This window comes from Chrysemys picta, chromosome 12 (genome assembly GCF_011386835.1).
Source record: "Chrysemys picta bellii isolate R12L10 chromosome 12, ASM1138683v2, whole genome shotgun sequence".
Lineage (NCBI taxonomy): Eukaryota > Metazoa > Chordata > Testudines > Emydidae > Chrysemys > Chrysemys picta.
Window position 1 is genome coordinate 41647776 of NC_088802.1, and position 18207 is coordinate 41665982.

Sequence of the window (18207 nt, forward strand, 5' to 3'; positions counted from 1 at the left end):
GTGAGAACTATAGAAATATCTGCAAATAAATAAAATTACATTAATTATCAGAGCTGGTGTATTCTGCCTGGGTGTATAAAGGATCTTCAGCAGTAGTCAAGGTAGACACTAACTTCCTCAAATATATACAGACTCTGCTGCTATAGATGTGAAGAGATCAAAGTCTGTCTTCTTTCAAGTGGTAACTTCCTGGTTCTGATTGTGGGGTTTGTTTCTCTTAGGATGATATTATTGATGATGTGGAAAGCTTTGTAGCAGCTGCAGAAATCCTGAAAGAGCGTGGTGCTTACAAGATTTTTGTGATGGCCACTCATGGAATCTTATCTGCAGATGCACCCCGTCTAATCGAGGAATCCGCAGTTGATGAGGTATGTCACTGCTGGTGGAGATGGGAAAAGGTTGGATGGTGGCCACATGGATTCACGCACTAGCTTTTTGCCTCTAGACAGCAAGGTTCCAGGTCACAGTTGTAAAATGACTTTCATCACAGACTGTTACCTAGTAAAAATTGTATCACAAAACCAACCAACATACAATTCAGCATGCAATTAACGTTACCTATTCTGACTGGGACTGGGATGATTTTTCAGGGCTTTATTTGGGGTAAGTTTAGCCTCTGCTTGCACTGAATAGCTTTTACCTGAGACTAATGTTCATTTTTCCATGAGTGAAACGATTAATCAAATTTACATATATTTGAGAGGAAAATAAAGCTGGTCTTTGCTAGATGACCAGATAGATCCAGGAGTGAAAGTAATGGGGACATTAAATGAGGCTTCTTTCTAGTTATCAGAAATGGGTTGTTATCCATTTTTTTAGAAGATGAGAATGGAAAATCTCATTTAGCTCAAAGGCATATGGCCCCTTAAGAGTCGTTCCTCTATGTAGCAAAGAGTCCTGTGGCACCTTATAGACTAACAGCCATATAGGAGCATGAGCTTTCGTGGGTGAATACCCACTTCTTCGGATGCATGGGTATTCACCCATGAAAACTCATGCTCCTATATGTCTGTTAGTCTATAAGGTGCCACAGGACTCTTTGCTGCTTTTACAGATCCAGACTAACACGGCTACCCCCTTTGATACTTGTCCTGTATGTAGATTTCCCATCTACATATAAACTTATTAATACCTATCTGGATGGAGAGTCTAAAGCACAGCCACCATTGGAAATTATGCTGAGTTACCTTAATAAAGGAGCCTTTGGCACCAGACTCTCTGGGAGAGAAACTCTGTTTAGGGGACAGTCCCCCCCCTCTGAATTTTATGGCATTTGTTTTAATACCACACTTCTCCAAAGGGCAGACTTCACCTATTTTATTGGTACAGTGAGCTGGTACAGTGAGTCTGCATCCTTTGCTATCCTCTAGCAAAACCGTTCACATGGTTGCTTCTCCATCACATCCCATGTGCATGTGTTTGCTTTCCTGTAATATTTATTTTACTTTTCTCTGCCTCTCCTGTCTGGCCATGGACTTTGTGGGGTATTATTGGATCAAGCCATCCAATATTCCACCCTGAGTGGTCAAGAACCTCTGATGTAATCAGACTTGCTAGTCCATGTGGAGGAACTTCATGCAGAGCATCACTGATGTTGGCCCTTTCTTCAAATGATCAGCCTTGGAAAATCTGCCATTTCAATCATATAGTATTAGTGATATTTACACCTACCCCAAATCCTCTAACTACCCAGATGTAAGAGGAGCGGACTCACCCCTGCGGCGTCTCCTGCTGGTTGTCCAGGGAATTAGCTCACCAGCCTCTGGAGCGCCCTCTGCACTGGCCCCTGTGTCCCTCCCAGGACCCCGGTGCCCCTTGCTCTGGGTGCTGCCCCCTGGCAATACCCACACATGCTGGGTCTCCCCTCCCTGGGGAACCGCCACCCACTATCCCTCCCTCACCTCAGAATAAGGCCACTGCCAGTCACCAACTAGCCCCCGCTCCCTGGGGCAGACTGCAGTATAGGCCACTCATCACAGGTAAGGTTGGGTTTGGACCTGCTGCCTTGGCCTACCCCTGGGCTGTCCTCTGCAACCCCCCAGTACCCCTTGGCCTATTACCAGGCCGCAGCCTGGGGCTATTCAGGCTGGAGCTCCTCAGCCTTTCCCCAGCCCTGCTCCACTACAGGTACCCTGTGTCTATCTCCCTGCAGCCAGGCCCTTCTCTCTCTGAAGGCAAAGAGAGACTCTGAGTGCCTGGCTCCCAGCCTCTTATATAGGGCCAGCTGGGGCCTGATTGGGGCATGGCCCAGCTGTGGCTACTTCCCCAATCAGTCCAGTAGCTTTTAGAGCTGCAGACCTCTGCCAAGGTTGTTTTAAGCCCTTCCAGGCAGGAGCGGGGTAAGCACCCCGTTACACCAGAGAAACTTCAGATACAACTGATTTTCAGAGTTATTCTTAGGTAGCTGTTAAATCTGAATTGATGTGTTGGTGGCAGTTTTAATGTTCTTTCCTTTCTATCTCTCTGCAGGTGGTGGTGACCAACACAGTTCCTCATGAAGTTCAGAAGCTGCAGTGCCCCAAGATAAAGACTGTGGATATCAGTTTGATCCTCTCTGAAGCCATCCGACGAATCCACAATGGGGAGTCCATGGCTTATCTCTTCCGCAACATCACCGTGGATGACTAGATTGCAATGTTGCCCTTGTCCTGGGTTTCCTGAAGAGAAGGAAATGTACATGAAAATGCAATGCCATAAATTATAGACATAACACAACTGTTTCTTCTGCTAGGGGGAGGGTGTAGGATGTTTAAGGACTGAAGCCACGAGATTGAATAGCAAAAGTAAAATTGAACAGCCCTGATACCTGTAGCCTCTTCTGTTCACCTTGCAGGGAGGATTACATTTTAGTTCTGATCAGGAAATAGAGAGGCTTTGAACTGTAAGTAAAAGTTGCCTGAAAACTATTTAGTGTCTGCCTCTCACCCTTTAAAACAAAGCTGTAGTCTCATGAGAGGGGAATCTGGAAGTCTTGTTGCTGCACATGAACTGATGAAGAAAAGATTTTGATGCTGCTTCTAGTCTATGGATTGACTATAGAATACAGAAGGGAACACTTCATTTAAGCTGCCTGGGCAAGTAGGGTGCTGCCTGTAGTGTTGATGTGCAGAAAAACCCCCATGCCAACTTTTGTAGCCTTTTCTAATTTCATTTATTCAGCATAGGTTTATTTTTATGAAGTTATTGGCTGTAAGTATATTCAACAGTGGCAGCCTAGAATGACCCAGTGGCAGTTAAATCCTTAAATAAATTAGATTTGTCGATGTTTGTAACAACTTAAATATATTTATCTCAGCAGGAGTGGGAACGTAGTAGTAGAATATGTCAACCTTTATCTCTAGAGCCTTGGATTTTTGTCACAACTCCATGGCAAGTAATGTGAGTTTGATCCCTGCTGGAACAGTTGTCTACATTGAAAATTAAGCACAATTTGTGATTTTTGGCTGTTGGCTCAGAAGTTGCCTGGGATTGATATACCCTGGCAGAATTGTATGAGGGAAACTTTGCATGTCTGCCTCAGAGATGACTATACTTTCTGAAACTCTAATGTTCAAAAAGCTAAAAAGCATAGTATTTTTATTTTGGACCTTTTCCCTGTGGACAGCTGCCGTTTTGGTCTGTTGTTGTAAATATGTTAAATACATTGACGGGGCAGCCCTGTAAAGTAAAAGAAAATGTAGATGCTTTAAACCTGTTTTCTGAAACACCCATTGAACTCCTGCCTCTAGACAGAGAGGCCTTGTTGCTTGCTCCTTTTCCAAGTGACGCACATCCTTGGCTGTTGGCAAAGAGTATATGGCTGGGAAAGCAACCCTAGTGAATTGTGATGAGTTTTGCTGGGCTGTAATAAGATCCAAGGGCATATTCCAAAAACATCCGCCATGTAGGAAGACAGGTCAATATGCACACTACCAAAACCTAGAATATTTTCAACTTGGCTCTGTGATCAGTAGTTTGAGGCTATTGCTTGGAAGAAGACAGTGCAGATTGCTTTGTCCAGCAGGGGTTTGTTTATAGTATTACTTGCCCTTCAACTTCTACCTACATATTTCACTCCCACTTCAATGTACAACAAATTCTAAAAGTGTCAAAGAGCGTGTGTTTATGCTGGGAGTCCTGGAAGAGCCTTGAATGTTCAGCAAACAAAAGGTCCTCAGTAGAGTGAAGTGCATATTATAGAACTAGCTTCCTATCTCATAGCCACTGAGCATGTATGGAACTGTGGATTCAGGAGCACCTTGCCTTCTCTCTGGAATCCAGCTGCTGATCTGTACCTCCAGACTGAATCTTCTCGTAAGCAATATACGGGACTGTTCTTAATTTAGTGACTTTGTTCACTAAGTATTAGAAAGTCACAACTATACTCCATTACCATGACTTTATGTATGTGGCTTCTCAGGGCTGCTGACAGTTATATTTTAACATGGTACCGTACTTTAAGTATTATTGAAGGGATTGACTGACAAGCATGTATGTGAAGAAATCATAAATACTCATGTCCCATTGTTCTTAATTAGTACTAGGCTACAGCTGTTCCTATTGATAGCCAGTTTTACAAACATGAAAACATTCTGTCCTCATATCCCCTTTTAATTACTTTAAGGTAGACCCTACCCTGGGTGAAGTGGCCCAGTTAATTAGTCGGCTGCCCTCTCGCCTCAGATTCGTCTCTGTTCAATCTTGTCGTGGGACTCAAGTCAGAATGAATTTGATTGGGCCATAGTCATAAATCGGTCACATCACAGAATCCCAACCAGTTTGGTCCAATTGGCAGCTTGTGCTCACAAGGCCGAGAATTGCAATAGGAGAGATTGCAAATGAGGATTAAAATGCATCAGAAGAGCTATATGGAAGCTTGCAGTGCATCTGCCTGAACTATAGCTGTCTTGGCATTGAACTTAACTGAGTCTTTTTAATCTCATGGAATCCAGCCCTGGTGGCTGCCATCATTACAGGGTGTGCTGTCAGTTTTTTTAGATGAAGGCCTCTCCCACCCAGTTTCCTCTGCCTTTTGAAAGACTTGATTATTGTTATGGCTTTGCCAGTTATCAGAGTTGGGGTTTAGGGGGCCTTGTAGGATTTAGTTTCCTATAGCAGTGGTGCCATTCAGAAAGGCTTGGTCTATCTGCCCATGTCATTTTTATTCCCATCCCATCTCCTGTGTTCGCCCTCTAACTCAACCCTGATATTAAAAAGCAATAAATTTAGATTTCCTGTTTTGGTTTTAAACTCCTGAAAATTTAAATGTTCTATTCTTGTAAAACAGAAAATTGGCCTATTTTCTCAACCCACCATCTGCCACCTTTCTCAGAAGTTATCTTGGCTGAGGGTGCATGACTGGGGAGAGAGGTTAATGATCTAAATAGCTACATGATGGCATTACTTTGAGAGCTGATTTTAAGGTGAAGGAGGCTGGGGGGAGGAGGAGTTCTCATTTGTTTATTTGCTGATAGATCACTCAGGTTCTAAACAGTCTTCCCAAGTTTCTCGGAGTATTTTACTTTTGAGAATTATTTAGCAGCATGTGTAAAATATATGCATTTATGTTCCCCTCCTACATTTTACCACGTTGACCTGGCTTTTTACTTCAGGACGTCATGGAATTCCTAGAAGTCCATTTAGTAATGTGTTTAGCATCCACTTTCTGAAACCACCCTCAGCTGAGGCCATAGGAAGAGTGAAGATCCTTCATGCCCTTGTTTGAGATCTCAAAAAACGGAGAGAAGCTCAGTTTAAATTGCACAGTACTGGAGAGGAAGCAGTTTAAACTGAGCTTCCGTTATCTCCCAAATTCAAACTTTCAAAATGGTCTTGGTGGCTTATAAATGTCTGCTTTCTGCACATGTCTTAAATTTCCATTAGGGTTGTAGTTTGATAATCTCAAACGAAGAGGAGCCTTTCCAAATTGAATCTCTCAATGTGCAAGCTGGTTTAGAATTATACTCGTCTTTGCAGTCTGCATTGAAGTGAGTAAAGGACATAGGAGAAGGTAATGAAAGCCCTGGGGCACCTCTTTCTTACAGATGTATTTATGTTCATGCATTTTTCCTGTCCAGGGCAGAGTGAAAACAGCTGTGTGGTTGGCATATGTGTATAGAGTTCATAAAATCTGCTTGATCTAGATTATGCTGTTAGCTAATTTCTTTGGAAAAAGTGACATGAGCACTCATGCCTGTGTCTGTTAGAAAGCCGTAGAGAAATTCCCAGAGTGGATGCTAATAAATTCTACGTTTTCAACTGAGCGTTTCTCTGAAATTTATTGCAAAAAGCACTCCAATGGCCCAGACACAAGCCTGCTGAGTATGCATAGTATCACTATTTGCATTGGTTCCATTACACCTTTCTTGGTCCTTTAGCTCTGTGACACACGAAGCTTATGATCACCGTAAGGATTTGATGCCTATGATACTCTAATGCCATTAGAGCTCCTTTGAGCTAAGGCACATCATAGTGCAGAGCAATAGGGGAGGATTCTTACAAAGCAAAACGTTCAGTAACAGATCAAATTCAGGAAGACCATAGTGCGCATATATATATAGATATCTATATCATATATATATATATATAATATATATATCCCTTACTAAATTTCATGGTCACAGCTGTCTAATCCTCTACAGGGTCAAAGTCCAGCTAACTTATTTTAAGTCCGTAGGGTGGAAAGTATTTTCTACATCTTTTGTGCCTTTGCAAAGAATTGTACTGCCCTCCTTGCAGATGGTGCCTGTATTAAGTCATCTGTGCTAGCAGGTGTAATGCCTGTCAAATGACTGAAATAATTTATTTCGGTTATGACTTTGCTTTTTGATCCTAGAGCAAGGAATCCTGCCCGAGGTTTTGAGTCTCCAACCAATCAAACTTCTTCATGTTTATGCTGGATGAGCTGCCCGACATGGAAACTGACCTCTGCTACAGCCACAACAGCATTAGTAGAGACAGTTGCAGTTCAGGGTTTGTCGTCTTCCTGGTGCTAATTTTAATCTCTACGTACGCCCATGCAGATCAGCCTGGCTGGGTCATGTGGGCATGATTCTGAACCCTTTACTTGCACTGAGTAGTGTTTACTCAAGCAATAGTCCCTTTGACTTGAAGGGGGACCATTCAAAAGTTCAGTATACATAATGGGTTGCAGAACAAGGCTCTTTAATGGTACAGCAGCATGGCAAGCAGAAACCCGCGGCAGCAAGTCTGAGCCTCAGGCTATGCACTCAGGCTCCCGCTCTGGTGTTAAAAATCGCTGTATAGACGCATGGGCTCTGAGGAGCATCACATGAGCCGGAGTCTGTAGACCCATCTCTGAGACTTGCTTGCTGTAGATTCACACCTTGGCTGGCTGTGTACTAACTCGCCATGTAGACAAGCCCTAAGAGTTAGTTACCCCAAGGACTAAACACCACTTAAACTTTTAATACAGACGTTATATGGTGCAAAGGGCCCTGGGTAGCTTCTTTGCACTAGGTTAAACTTCACTCTAATGTTGACAATCACTTCTGCAGCTTTATTTTGATTTCACTGCTAGTAATAAGCCTATCCTGTACCTGCATGTCTATTGGAAAGGTGTGTGGCTTTGAGTAATTTCCATAAATATGTGCAGGAAAAAATAACTCAGGGTGAATGTATATGGTTTATACTATACGATGCTGAGGCTTGTGTAACCTCCCCAAGGGCCTCCTGCGGTAGAGCTATAGGTTAAACTGATACGGCATGATCCTGCATTTGTTAGTATACCTGGGTTAGGAGCCTTAAGCCTTTTCCATTTTTAAAGTGGGGGTCCTGTGTTTTCTTTTGAAGGAGACTTGGCTACTGCTCTCTCCTACTAATGGTCATCCTTGAGAACTTCCAGTTCAGTGACTAAGCAAATACCAAGACCATGGAGGGGAAGAGGGAAGGATCTCGCTGCAGTAATTCTCCCTGTTATAAAAGAGGCTTTGTTTAAATGAGTGCGGTAGCAGAGGAGCCTGCATTGGGTTCGTCTCCCCAGCCATCTCTGCAGTATATGGAAGTGGTGAGCCTGAAACTTCAGGAGAGGAAACTTGGCTTATTTTAGTTTTTATTAAGGCATGGCAATAGTGATGCCTAGAACAGAGTCAGATATTTGGGAAGGTGATGGAAGCAGTATTTTATCTCCACAGGCTCTGTGCATGATTCCTGAGCACCGGTTTCTGCTAAAATTACCATGATAAATGACAGTTTCAGAGGGGTAGCCGTGTTAGTCTGTATCTGCAAAAACAACAAGGAGTCTTTGTGGCACCTTAGAGACTAACAAATTTATTAGGGCATAAGTTTTCGTGGGCTAAAACCCACTTCATCAGATGCATGACGTTCACTCCATGCATCTGATGAAGTGGGTTTTAGCCCACAAAAGCTTATGCCCAAATAAATGTTAGTCTCTAAGGTACCATGATAAGAGTGATATTGATGCCCAAATTGTTGTCAATAAGGTACAGAATTAATACCCTCTTCAGAGGGAGGTACTTATTTCTATAAACTGCACCAAGAGGCCCCAATCGAGAGCCATGGTTTTGTTGTGTTACACACCGTAAAGAGGGTGTCCTAAAGTTCTTATGATCTTGGTTAATGACAAGATGCCACAGGTGCATGAAACAAATGGCAGTGGGTGGGGTACTGGAAGATGAGGCAACAATATGAGCATGACCAGCTGTTCCTGCAATGCAGCTTTTTGCCTGCCTAGCCACCAAATGGCAGTAAGGAGACTTTGCTGTGCCTGCAGATCTACTGCATGGAGGACGTGCAGAAAAAACAACACCGTAGGGCTTAGGGGTCTGATTTATACTGAATGTTACCTTGTGCTAAGACACAGGCAAGTGGCAGAAGTCTGAAGTCAATCACACCTTCTGAGTGTTCTGGGCAGGTTGGCTTCCATCTTAGGAAGAGGACTTGGTGTTGGATGACTGGAAAGTTTTCTACAAATAGCAATGCCTGAAAAACACCTTCTAATGAAAGTATAAATTGTATAAAAGCAGATGGGGCTATCCCCAAAGTGGTGGTATACGTATTGTGAGCTATCCTTTCAATCTGCCCAGGGAGATCTGCTTGGGGAACTTTTCCTAACCCAAACCCCTGAGTTACTGCTATTTTAATGACTGCACGTTAGATGGTCCCTGCCCCAAAGCATTTTATTTTTTACTTCTGTAAAGCAGGTTAAAACAGGGGAAGGCTCATCCTGAGGTTTAGGGCCCTGTGCTAAAACTTGTGACCTTGGGCAAGATACTGAGTCTCTGTGTCTCCATTCCCCTTTGCTGAAATGAGGATTTCCTTACCTGTGACTGCTGTGAGAACCAGTTCATTAACATTTGGGTGGTGTTCAGATACTATCGTGACTGGGGCCATAGACCTACTGTGACAGAGAAATTCAGATCAAATGTTTGAACCTAGCAAAATCTCGGTTGTAGGGGTGGGAGAGGAGCCATCCAGATGGCAGTTGTTGGCTCAGCCTGTTATAACCCTGGCCAGGGGTTTGGAGAGAGCACACACCCACCCCACTATGTGAGGTTAGTTTGCTGGTTTTTTAAATATCCTTAGTATAGTCTCATTTGTAGAAAAGAGATTAGTTTCCCCTTCTACTTTTCTGCAACCTCTCTGTGCTATGGATGACCAGTCTTGTTAGAAGAACAGAAAACACAGAAGCCTCTGTATCCCTGGCCCCTCTCTTTTGGGAGGGCTGCAAGCAAGCAGCTGTCAGAACTCAACATTACTCTACAGTGGATGTTCGTAAGTGGGGGTAAGTGCTTTCCCTCACTGAGTATAGACTGTCATGGGGAGATGTTCACCTCCATTTCATGTGGTGTGCTGACATCTGCTGGATGTTGAGGCTCTGTCCTGATAAAACCACTGCCTTTTTTTTTTTTTTAATGCATTGAAAGTAATAACCCAGCTGGGATCCATCTTAGCCTGGAGGGCCTTGATACAATATGGAAATGAGATTTAAAGAGCACTTCATGTAATACCTTTATGCAGGGGAGTTACTTAAGCTAGAATCTGGCTGGCTCCTCGCATGTGCAGTAGGGCCAGAATGTTTGGCTTGCATTCATTTCCTAATACTCCATGTGAGTGAGGCTGGCATCTGTGCATCTTTCATTCAGTGTTGAAGCTAATGGGTTCTAGTCTTGGGGAAAACTGAAAATGGAAGTCCCTTTCCTATCAATATTTAATCCATGTGCGCACAGAATAACTGTTCCCTGCCTTGGGCCTGGGTGGAGCAGTTGTAAAAACACACATCCTGTCACAACTCTCCCCTCAGCTTTGCTCTTACCTAGCAACCCGAAGGGACGATGACTCATGGAAGACTGTCGTAAGGTTAAAATGACGACAAGTGGGATTGGAGCCAGGAAAATAGTTGGAATGTCTGAAAATATTTTCTCCCATCACATTACTAAATACATCGTTTTCACTGTCCAAGAGAACAGTCCTGCTTGAAGAAACTGAACTACACTGTCCAGCCTTGCGTGGGAAGGTCCTGAGCCAAAGCTCATGGAAGTCAGTAGTAGGACTTTAGTTAACTTCAAGTAGTATAGGATCAGGCCTCTACCCTTGGATGATTCCCATCCATGGAAATAACCGTTGTTCTGGGGTTACAAGCACAGGAACACTACCACTGACTGAGGTTTGGGAGCATTATCCTAAAAACAGGTGCCAAGTTATAGCTGGTGCAGAACAATACGTTAACAGTCCTCACAGTGCCCAGGGGGGAGGCCATGGCTTCTCTCATGAGAGTAATGGATGAACATCCCTATCCTGGCCAAATTCTAATTTTGGTGATTTCAATCTGTTTACCTAAACTAACGTCCTGTGCTTTCAAATGGATACAGTTACAGCATTTACTTTCTGTCCTAAATTGATCTGCACTGCTAGACAGCTGCTGTGTTCCAGTGCAGAGCTGACTACTGCAGCAGTGGATGAAGTGATATTTTTACCAGTATAGAAAATACTTTGAGACAAAATACACAAGTTTGAAGGATGGATACTGATGTGATGCTGTGAATCCTATATGCCTGTCGTCATGGAGAAACTGGCAAAGCACGTTTTCTGATAATTCATAGATTTTAGGACTGGAAGGGACCTCGAGAGGTCATCGAGTCCAGTCCCCTGCCCGCATGGCAGGACCAAATACTGTCTAGACCATCCCTGATAGACATTTATCTAACCTACTCTTAAATATCTCCAGAGATGGAGATTCCACAACCTCCCTAGGCAATTTATTCCAGTGTTTAACCACCCTGACAGTTAGGAACTTTTTCCTAATGTCCAACCTAGACCTCCCTTGCTGCAGTTTAAACCCATTGCTTCTGGTTCTATCCTTAGAGGCTAAGGTGAACAAGTTTTCTCCCTCCTCCTTATGACACCCTTTTACATACCTGAAAAGTGCTATCATGTCCCCTCTCAGTCTTCTCTTTTCTAAACTAAACAAACCCAATTCTTTCAGCCTTCCTTCATAGGTCATGTTCTCAAGACCTTTAATCATTCTTGTTGCTCTTCTCTGGACCCTTTCCAATTTCTCCACATCTTTTTTAAAATGCGGCGCCCAGAACTGGACACAATACTCCAGCTGAGGCCTAACCAGAGCAGAGTAGAGCGGAAGAATGACTTCTCGTGTCTTGCTCACAACACACCTGTTAATACATCCCAGGATCATGTTTGCTTTTTTTGCAACAGCATCACACTGTTGACTCATATTTAGCTTGTGGACAAGCAGTATATACAATATATAATACAGTATATTCTTCACTCAGCACAAAATTACTGTGGGACTCATTGCCACAAGATCTCATATTGCCAAGAGATCAGCAATAGTCAAAAAAGCACTGCACATTTATGTGGTACGCAGGCCTAGTTACAATATTAAAAAACAAACAAAAACCAACAGGATGTGTAAAGAACATATAAACACTTAAATTTGGGGGCATAACCCAGCCTCTTGGGGACGAGGAAGAAACTTTCCCTGGGGGAAGAGTTAATCCCTAACTCCTTACTGTATGGCTATTTCCTGTGATGCAGCTGGTACTGGCCCCCGTTGGAGACAGTATGTTGGCCTAGATCAGGGGTTCTCAACCTTTTTCTTTCTAAGCCCCCCTCCCCCCACCCACCATGCTATAAAAACTCCACAGCCCACATGTGCCACAGTATCTGGTTTTCTGCATATAAAAGCTAGGGCTGGTGTTAAGGGCTAGCAACCAGGGCAACTGCTTAGGGCCCCATGCCACAGAGGCCCGCGCGAAGCTACATTGCTCAGGCTTTGGCTTCAGACCCAGGTGATGGAGCAGGGCCCTGGGCTTCAGCTTTCTACCCTGTGCCCTAGCAAGTCTAATGCTGGCCCTGCTTGGTGGCCCCGGACCACAGTTGCCAACTTTCACATAGTAAATAAGCATCCCGACTTTCACAATAAGCCGAAAATCAAGCTAATCCTATTTCAAAACAAGACCAAAACAAGCTAATCCCTAAGAACCTCAACACTCTATGACTAGATCCCCCCGGCGTGCAGTCTGGGACTGTAGTGGGCCCGCTGTGCACCCCAACTCTCTCCCCTGCTTGCCCCTCCCGGCCCCCACTTGCCAGGAGCCCATCAAAAAATAAAATAAGCTACAAGCCAAAAACTAGCCAACAAGCAACACACAAGCCAATTAAGCCAAAAACAAGCCCAATTTTTGCATTTTGTTCACGAGTTTGGCATGTCTGCCCTGGACCCCTGGTTGAGAACCACTAGCCTGGATGAACTGCTGGTCTGACCCAGTCTGGCAATTCCTATTTGAAAGAAAGTTTTCATTAATTGGATTTACATTTGCAGAATTTCTACACTGCTGCACCTGAGAAACATGCACCAACCTTCGAGTTTGATCAAATTAGCTGATGGTGAGTTACGTGATTATGCCCACCCCCACCCCCACGCTTAGTTTTTAAAATAGCCCACTTTAGGGAGGAAGGGATGGTCTAGTGGTTAATGCACTGAACTGGGAGGCAGGAGACTGGAATTTTGTGACCTTGGGGTAGTCACTAACTTCATCTCTCCTTCCCTCTGTTCCCAGTCTTACGCTGATATTTTGTATCCCTTTTCTCCACCTTCTGTTGTCTCTTGTCTAATTAGACTATAAATTCTTTGAGGCTGAGGCTCTCTCATTGTGTTTGCACAATGGGGTTGGGCTCAGTAAATTCTACCGCAGTGCAAAATAATAAAAATATTTTAAACATACGTTTTTGCTTGTGTACGAATAACCCTAGCTTATTGACACACCAAGTATTTCTAGAATGTATTTTATTTTTCACTCCTTATGCTCTTTGTTTACTTCTTGCATTTCCCTCCATGTGGGTAATAAGCCACTGCCGTCACTATAGTTGGGTTCCCAGTGCTGCAAGGTCTGGGTTGCAAATGAGCCAGGATTGTGTTTTACGGAGTAACAACTAGCTTCCATTAATTTGGGGGGCGGAAAATCAGCAGACCAAATTTCTGTTGGTCTTAGGCTGTGTGAATTTGTCACAGAAACTGAACGTTGGGCCATCTATGAATGTACTGTGGCCTTTTCAAGGCTAGTTCCTTGAGTTTTGTTTTTGCAAGCTCACACCGAGCCCTCTGGGCCATTCAGGAGGCAGTTCGTATTTGGGAGCCAGTATGGAGGAGTTCTATGGGTAAAGTCTGACATGCTCAGCAATTTCAGGCTAAGGTCACCCTCCATGACAGCCTGCTGTGCTGTCCCTAAAATGAGGAGAGGCTGATGAGTTTTACCGAAGGGTGGCCCTGCAGCTAAACCAGCTAGGGCCCAGCCTCCTGCAGCCCCAGCTACCCCACTCCCATGGCTTGAAGTGGTTTCCCTCCTCGACAGGGTTTACAGTTTGGTTAAATGCCTCTTAGCACCCCCACTCTACAAATTGCTCCAGTGCCCCTGCCCACGCCTCCAGAGCCTCTCCACTGCCTACCCAGCACCCTTCTGTCCTCCGGCAGCCATGGCCCATTCTTCCCAGCTCCACACCCAGGCTGCCTCCCCATCACTCCAAACCCCAGCCAGCCCATTCCCCAGCTTAACTCCCTCCCTCCCCACGTGTTTCTGGAGGCAGGAAGAGGCAAAGGCCCACTGCAACCCCCTAGCCCTAGCCTTTCAAATCCGGCCAGGAGTGGGGCCAGGATCCAGCCCTTCTCCCTGCCTTTCAGAGCCGCTTCAATTCAGGCTTGGGGAAGGGGGGGACTACTTCCCCAGGCGCAATGAGCCACAGAACGTCTAGGGGGCGCAGCGTCCCTGCCTAGCAACTCCAGACGCTACAATGTAGCTATCAGAACCCGCTGATGTAAACAAAGGCACATGGGCAGCCGCTGTGGCCAATCCGGCGGTGGGGCGGTGTGTTCGGTAGCCAATGGAAGGGCGAAAGGGGCGGGTCCGAGCCAGAGGGGTTGGTGTGTCCCAGTGGAGATGGCTCTGCTGAGCTGCCAGCAGCCTGCTCCCTGCTTCTGCCCATAGTCAGGCATGGCAGCGGCAGGTGTCTGAGACAGGGGCATTAGCCCAGGAGGGAGGGGGCGGGGGGCAAGAGGATCAGGCCTAGACAGGTCGAGGGAAATTTAAGTCAATAAATAAATAACTTTAAAAAAGGCTGGGGGGAAATCCCTGGAAGGAAAATTCCCCGGGAAATTGCTATTCGATGGAGTGTGCAGCTGAGCTGGGCTTGTGGGAAGAAGATCGAGCAGCCTGGATTGATTTTAACTGTTTGCTTAATAACTCACCAGGTGAAGAAGAGAAACTTATTTGAGCCCATGGGCTCAAGTCATTAGATCTATTTGGGGAGGAAAATAGCTTTATATTTGAATGAGAAGGTAACGGCATCAGATACCAGGCAGGAGTTAAAGTCGGGGGGCAATGGCTCTGATCAGCTTGTTGGAATTGGCTGATCTCTCCATAGGGACGCCGGAGATCGGGGTGGTCAATTTTAATGCCCTCCACACTTTGCTCCATGCCATCATTAAACAACTCAACCTGCAGGATGTCAAAGCCGAGATGCATGAGGAGAAACCCAAGCCCCCGGAACCTGTGCCTCTGCAGGAGAAAGAGGAGAAGGGCAAGCGCGATGAGTCAGAAGACTTGCCCTATGCTGACTTAGAGAAGAAGGTCATTGGGGTAGCGGCTCAGGTGCATGGCGTGGAGGCCAAGGTGGTTGGGATGGCGGCTCAAGTGCATGGCGTGGAGGCTCAGGTGCATGGGGTGAAGTCTCAGGTCCATGGAATAGGGGAACAGGTTCAAGGTCTTGAGAAGCAAATGGCTGCCCTAGAAAAATTGCCTTCTGGAACAGACTTGCTGGAGAGGACCAAGAGTGGCTCTCCGAATGGATCTGCTGTGGCTGACATGTGGCAAATGATGCAGATGAAGAAAAAGATAGAAGCTAATGAGAATGGCATCTCCAAGGTAAATCTTTCCATTCTTTAAGTTGTGAGGAGGCAACATGTCCAGTGGCGAGAGCCCAGATCTGAGAATCAGCAAATATATGCTATAGCCTTGCCTCTGCTACTGACTTGCTGTTCAACTTTGAGCAAGTCACTCACTTTACCTCTTTATGCCTCAGTTTCCCCACCTAGAAAATTGGGTTAATATCGACCCTTATAAAGGGTCCTGAGCCATTTGGAAGAAAAGTAGTAGATAATTGCTCTGTTTTAAGTTCCTTATATAGCACTCATTACCAGACCTGTGTTCTGTATTAGTGCTTGGTGGTATTTTATTTATTTTGTAGTTTGATAGAAATAATTTCCAATAATAAGCAACAAGACTCCAAATTTGTGCTAAATGATGGTAAGTTAGGGTCTAAAGTGAAGGACATTGAGAAGTCTGTGGGCGTCTGAAAGACACTTGGAACTCATGACCTGAAGAAGAGCTCGCGTAACTAGAAAGCTTCTCTTTCACCATCAGATGTTGGGCCAAGAAAAGATATTACCTCTCCCACCTTGTCTCTCATGTAGAAATCAATAATTTTTAAGACTCTCACTGTGTTAGAATTAGAGCTAAACTATAAGAAGGGAAATATTTTCTGAATCCCCAGGGCAGCCTCCAATTATCTTTCACATGTTTCATCCAGTGTTATTTACTTTGCATGTTGTTATGGGGGTTGTGATCTGGCATGTATTTTCAAGGCTGGATAACAGGGAAAACCATGACTAGGTGTTACGCAGTTCTTATTACAGCTGTGACTTGTTGCATGAATTTTACAAGAGCATCTCTGCACTGATTCCTCTAAGGTTGCAAGAGAAATAAAGTCCTGATTGCTGCTACTCGTTTAATTAAAGTGCTGGATGGGGACGATCAGGGGGTTGCTCATTTATCACATGCCATAATTTTAACAAAGGGTGTATTCTTGTTTTCATTCATCTTCTCTTCAAGCTAGGGAACGTAGAGCCCATGTTCTTCTTTGTGACCTTTTATTGTCCTTTGTCAGTGATCTGTGTAGACGTCCGTTAGACACTGCTGACAAATGAGCTACTCCTGAATTGGGAGCAGGCCCATCAAGAGAAGTTTGGGGGCCCGGTACATCATGTTTGTTGGGGCTCCACCCCTTCCATTTTTTTATTTACACAGCCGTTAGTCATTTTTGGGGAGGCCCTGAGTTTGGAGCCCCAGTACAGTTGTTGTCCCTCTTGTCAGCCCTGATTTCCAGTTGCGCTGTATGCTTTTAAGGGGCAGAACGGTTTAATGCATTGAGAGGTGGGATCTCTGTGCTCTGTTTCCAGCTCTGCTACAGTCTTCCTATGTGACCTCTAGCAAATTTTCAAGGATCTGATGCTTTCAAAAGTGCAGAGAACCTGCAGCTCCTCTTTACTTCAGTAGGACTGGGTTCTCAGCACCTCTAAAAATCCAGCCCTTGGCTGCTCTGTGCCTCAGTTTCCCCATCCAGAACCTGTAGATGATCTCACTTACCTACTTCACAGGTAGTTGGGGCGCTTAATTTAATGTAGTGAAATGCTTTGATGTCCTTGGTCACAAGGAAACTATAGAGGTGCAAAGTGGAAGGGAGGGAGAAAAGCTTCCTGCAAATGGGGGGCAGAGGGACAAGAGGGGGAGTGAGGAGAGGTTCTGACACTTGGCAGGGTGGGGGCAGGCAGCTGGCTCTAAGCTGGGAAGGAGGGTCCCAGCCCAGGGGTTCCTACCTGCTCCCTGACTCACTCCAGCCCCGATGGGTCCCACTACCTGCTTCCCGGCTCCCAGGCCTCATGGCAGCTGCCTCCACAATATTTCCCTGTTCCTGCTCCCCACCTGCACCCCCATTTCTGCCGCCCCGGTGCAAGTGGCATTTTCTATTCCAGGACTCCAATAGCGTTCAAAGAAATTGGACCTGTGTCTCTCTGAGGGGTCATACCCTGCGGTCAGATCACATACAGCATTTCCATTGGAGTCGGGGGGAGAGGGAAGGGAGGAGTTACATTGAAATCATGGCAGATGTATTGCCAGATATGCTCTGGCCTGATGAAGTTAGTGCCATGTGATGCTGTCAGTTTACAAGCGAAGGAGTAATATTTTCTCCCATCTCTGTCCCCTGACTTACCTCTGCCCTCGGATCCTTTCCCCACTCCATGTGCATTAGTGGTAGATCTACCATGGCACAGATACCCCAGGGGGTTGCCTGAGACCGTATAGCTGTTCTGTCGGACTTACTAGGCATAATGTAAATGCTGTAGTTTGTACCCTTCCTCTTGTAGGTAAATAGCATCATCTCCAGGATGTCTGCTATCCCCCTTATAGCCTGGGGCTCCCTGAAAGCGGTTTGAGTTCAGAGTCTCACTCAGGACGCGTTGTAGTGTTGCCAAGTTAATTATTGCCACTCCAGGAGGCGGGAGGCTGGCTAAGGAGCTGAAGTGGTGTGCCAGAGGACCCCGTGGTTCTGTTCTAAGATCAAGGATACCAGCATGTTGCATAGGCTCATTAGGGGAAAGCCCTGGGGATTTTCCCCACTGGAAGGGGAGCATCTGTACTGCAATCGAAAATCAGGATGGGGGGAGTAAAAAGGGGGGAGAAAAGTGGGCTCTTTTGGGGGCACAAGGAATAACTTGTTCTTCTTAGAGCAGCCTCTCCACATTCCAACTCATGGGATGCACTGGCAGTGCAGCCTGGACCAGTCAGTATGATGTGACCATAGAAAGGACAAAGGTGTCATGGAACAGGGCGGTGTAATATTCCCTCCCTAGGCAGCAGTAGTACAACCACATCTGGGATAGTGGGGTCACTTTGG

General features: G+C 45.3%; 2 protein-coding genes across 10 annotated transcripts in view; both read left to right on the forward strand.

Annotated features, from left to right (window-relative positions):
- Nucleotides 1-6237, forward strand: part of PRPSAP1 (phosphoribosyl pyrophosphate synthetase associated protein 1) — a 44022-nt gene extending 37785 nt beyond the window's left edge. For all 5 annotated transcript variants that reach the window (XM_065563404.1, XM_065563405.1, XM_065563402.1 and 2 more), the window contains 2 exons: nucleotides 222-368; nucleotides 2470-6237. In XM_065563404.1, coding sequence (XP_065419476.1) covers nucleotides 222-368; nucleotides 2470-2628 — 306 coding nt within the window. In that variant the 3' untranslated portion in view covers nucleotides 2629-6237. The remainder of the gene's footprint in view (nucleotides 1-221; nucleotides 369-2469) is intronic.
- An 8151-nt stretch (nucleotides 6238-14388) lies between these two features.
- The window catches only part of QRICH2 (glutamine rich 2), a 53705-nt gene continuing 49886 nt past the window's right edge, over nucleotides 14389-18207 (forward strand). For all 5 annotated transcript variants that reach the window (XM_042841270.2, XM_065563407.1, XM_065563408.1 and 2 more), the window contains exon 1: nucleotides 14389-15398. In XM_042841270.2, the coding sequence (XP_042697204.2) occupies nucleotides 14856-15398 (543 nt within the window). In that variant the 5' untranslated portion in view covers nucleotides 14389-14855. The remainder of the gene's footprint in view (nucleotides 15399-18207) is intronic.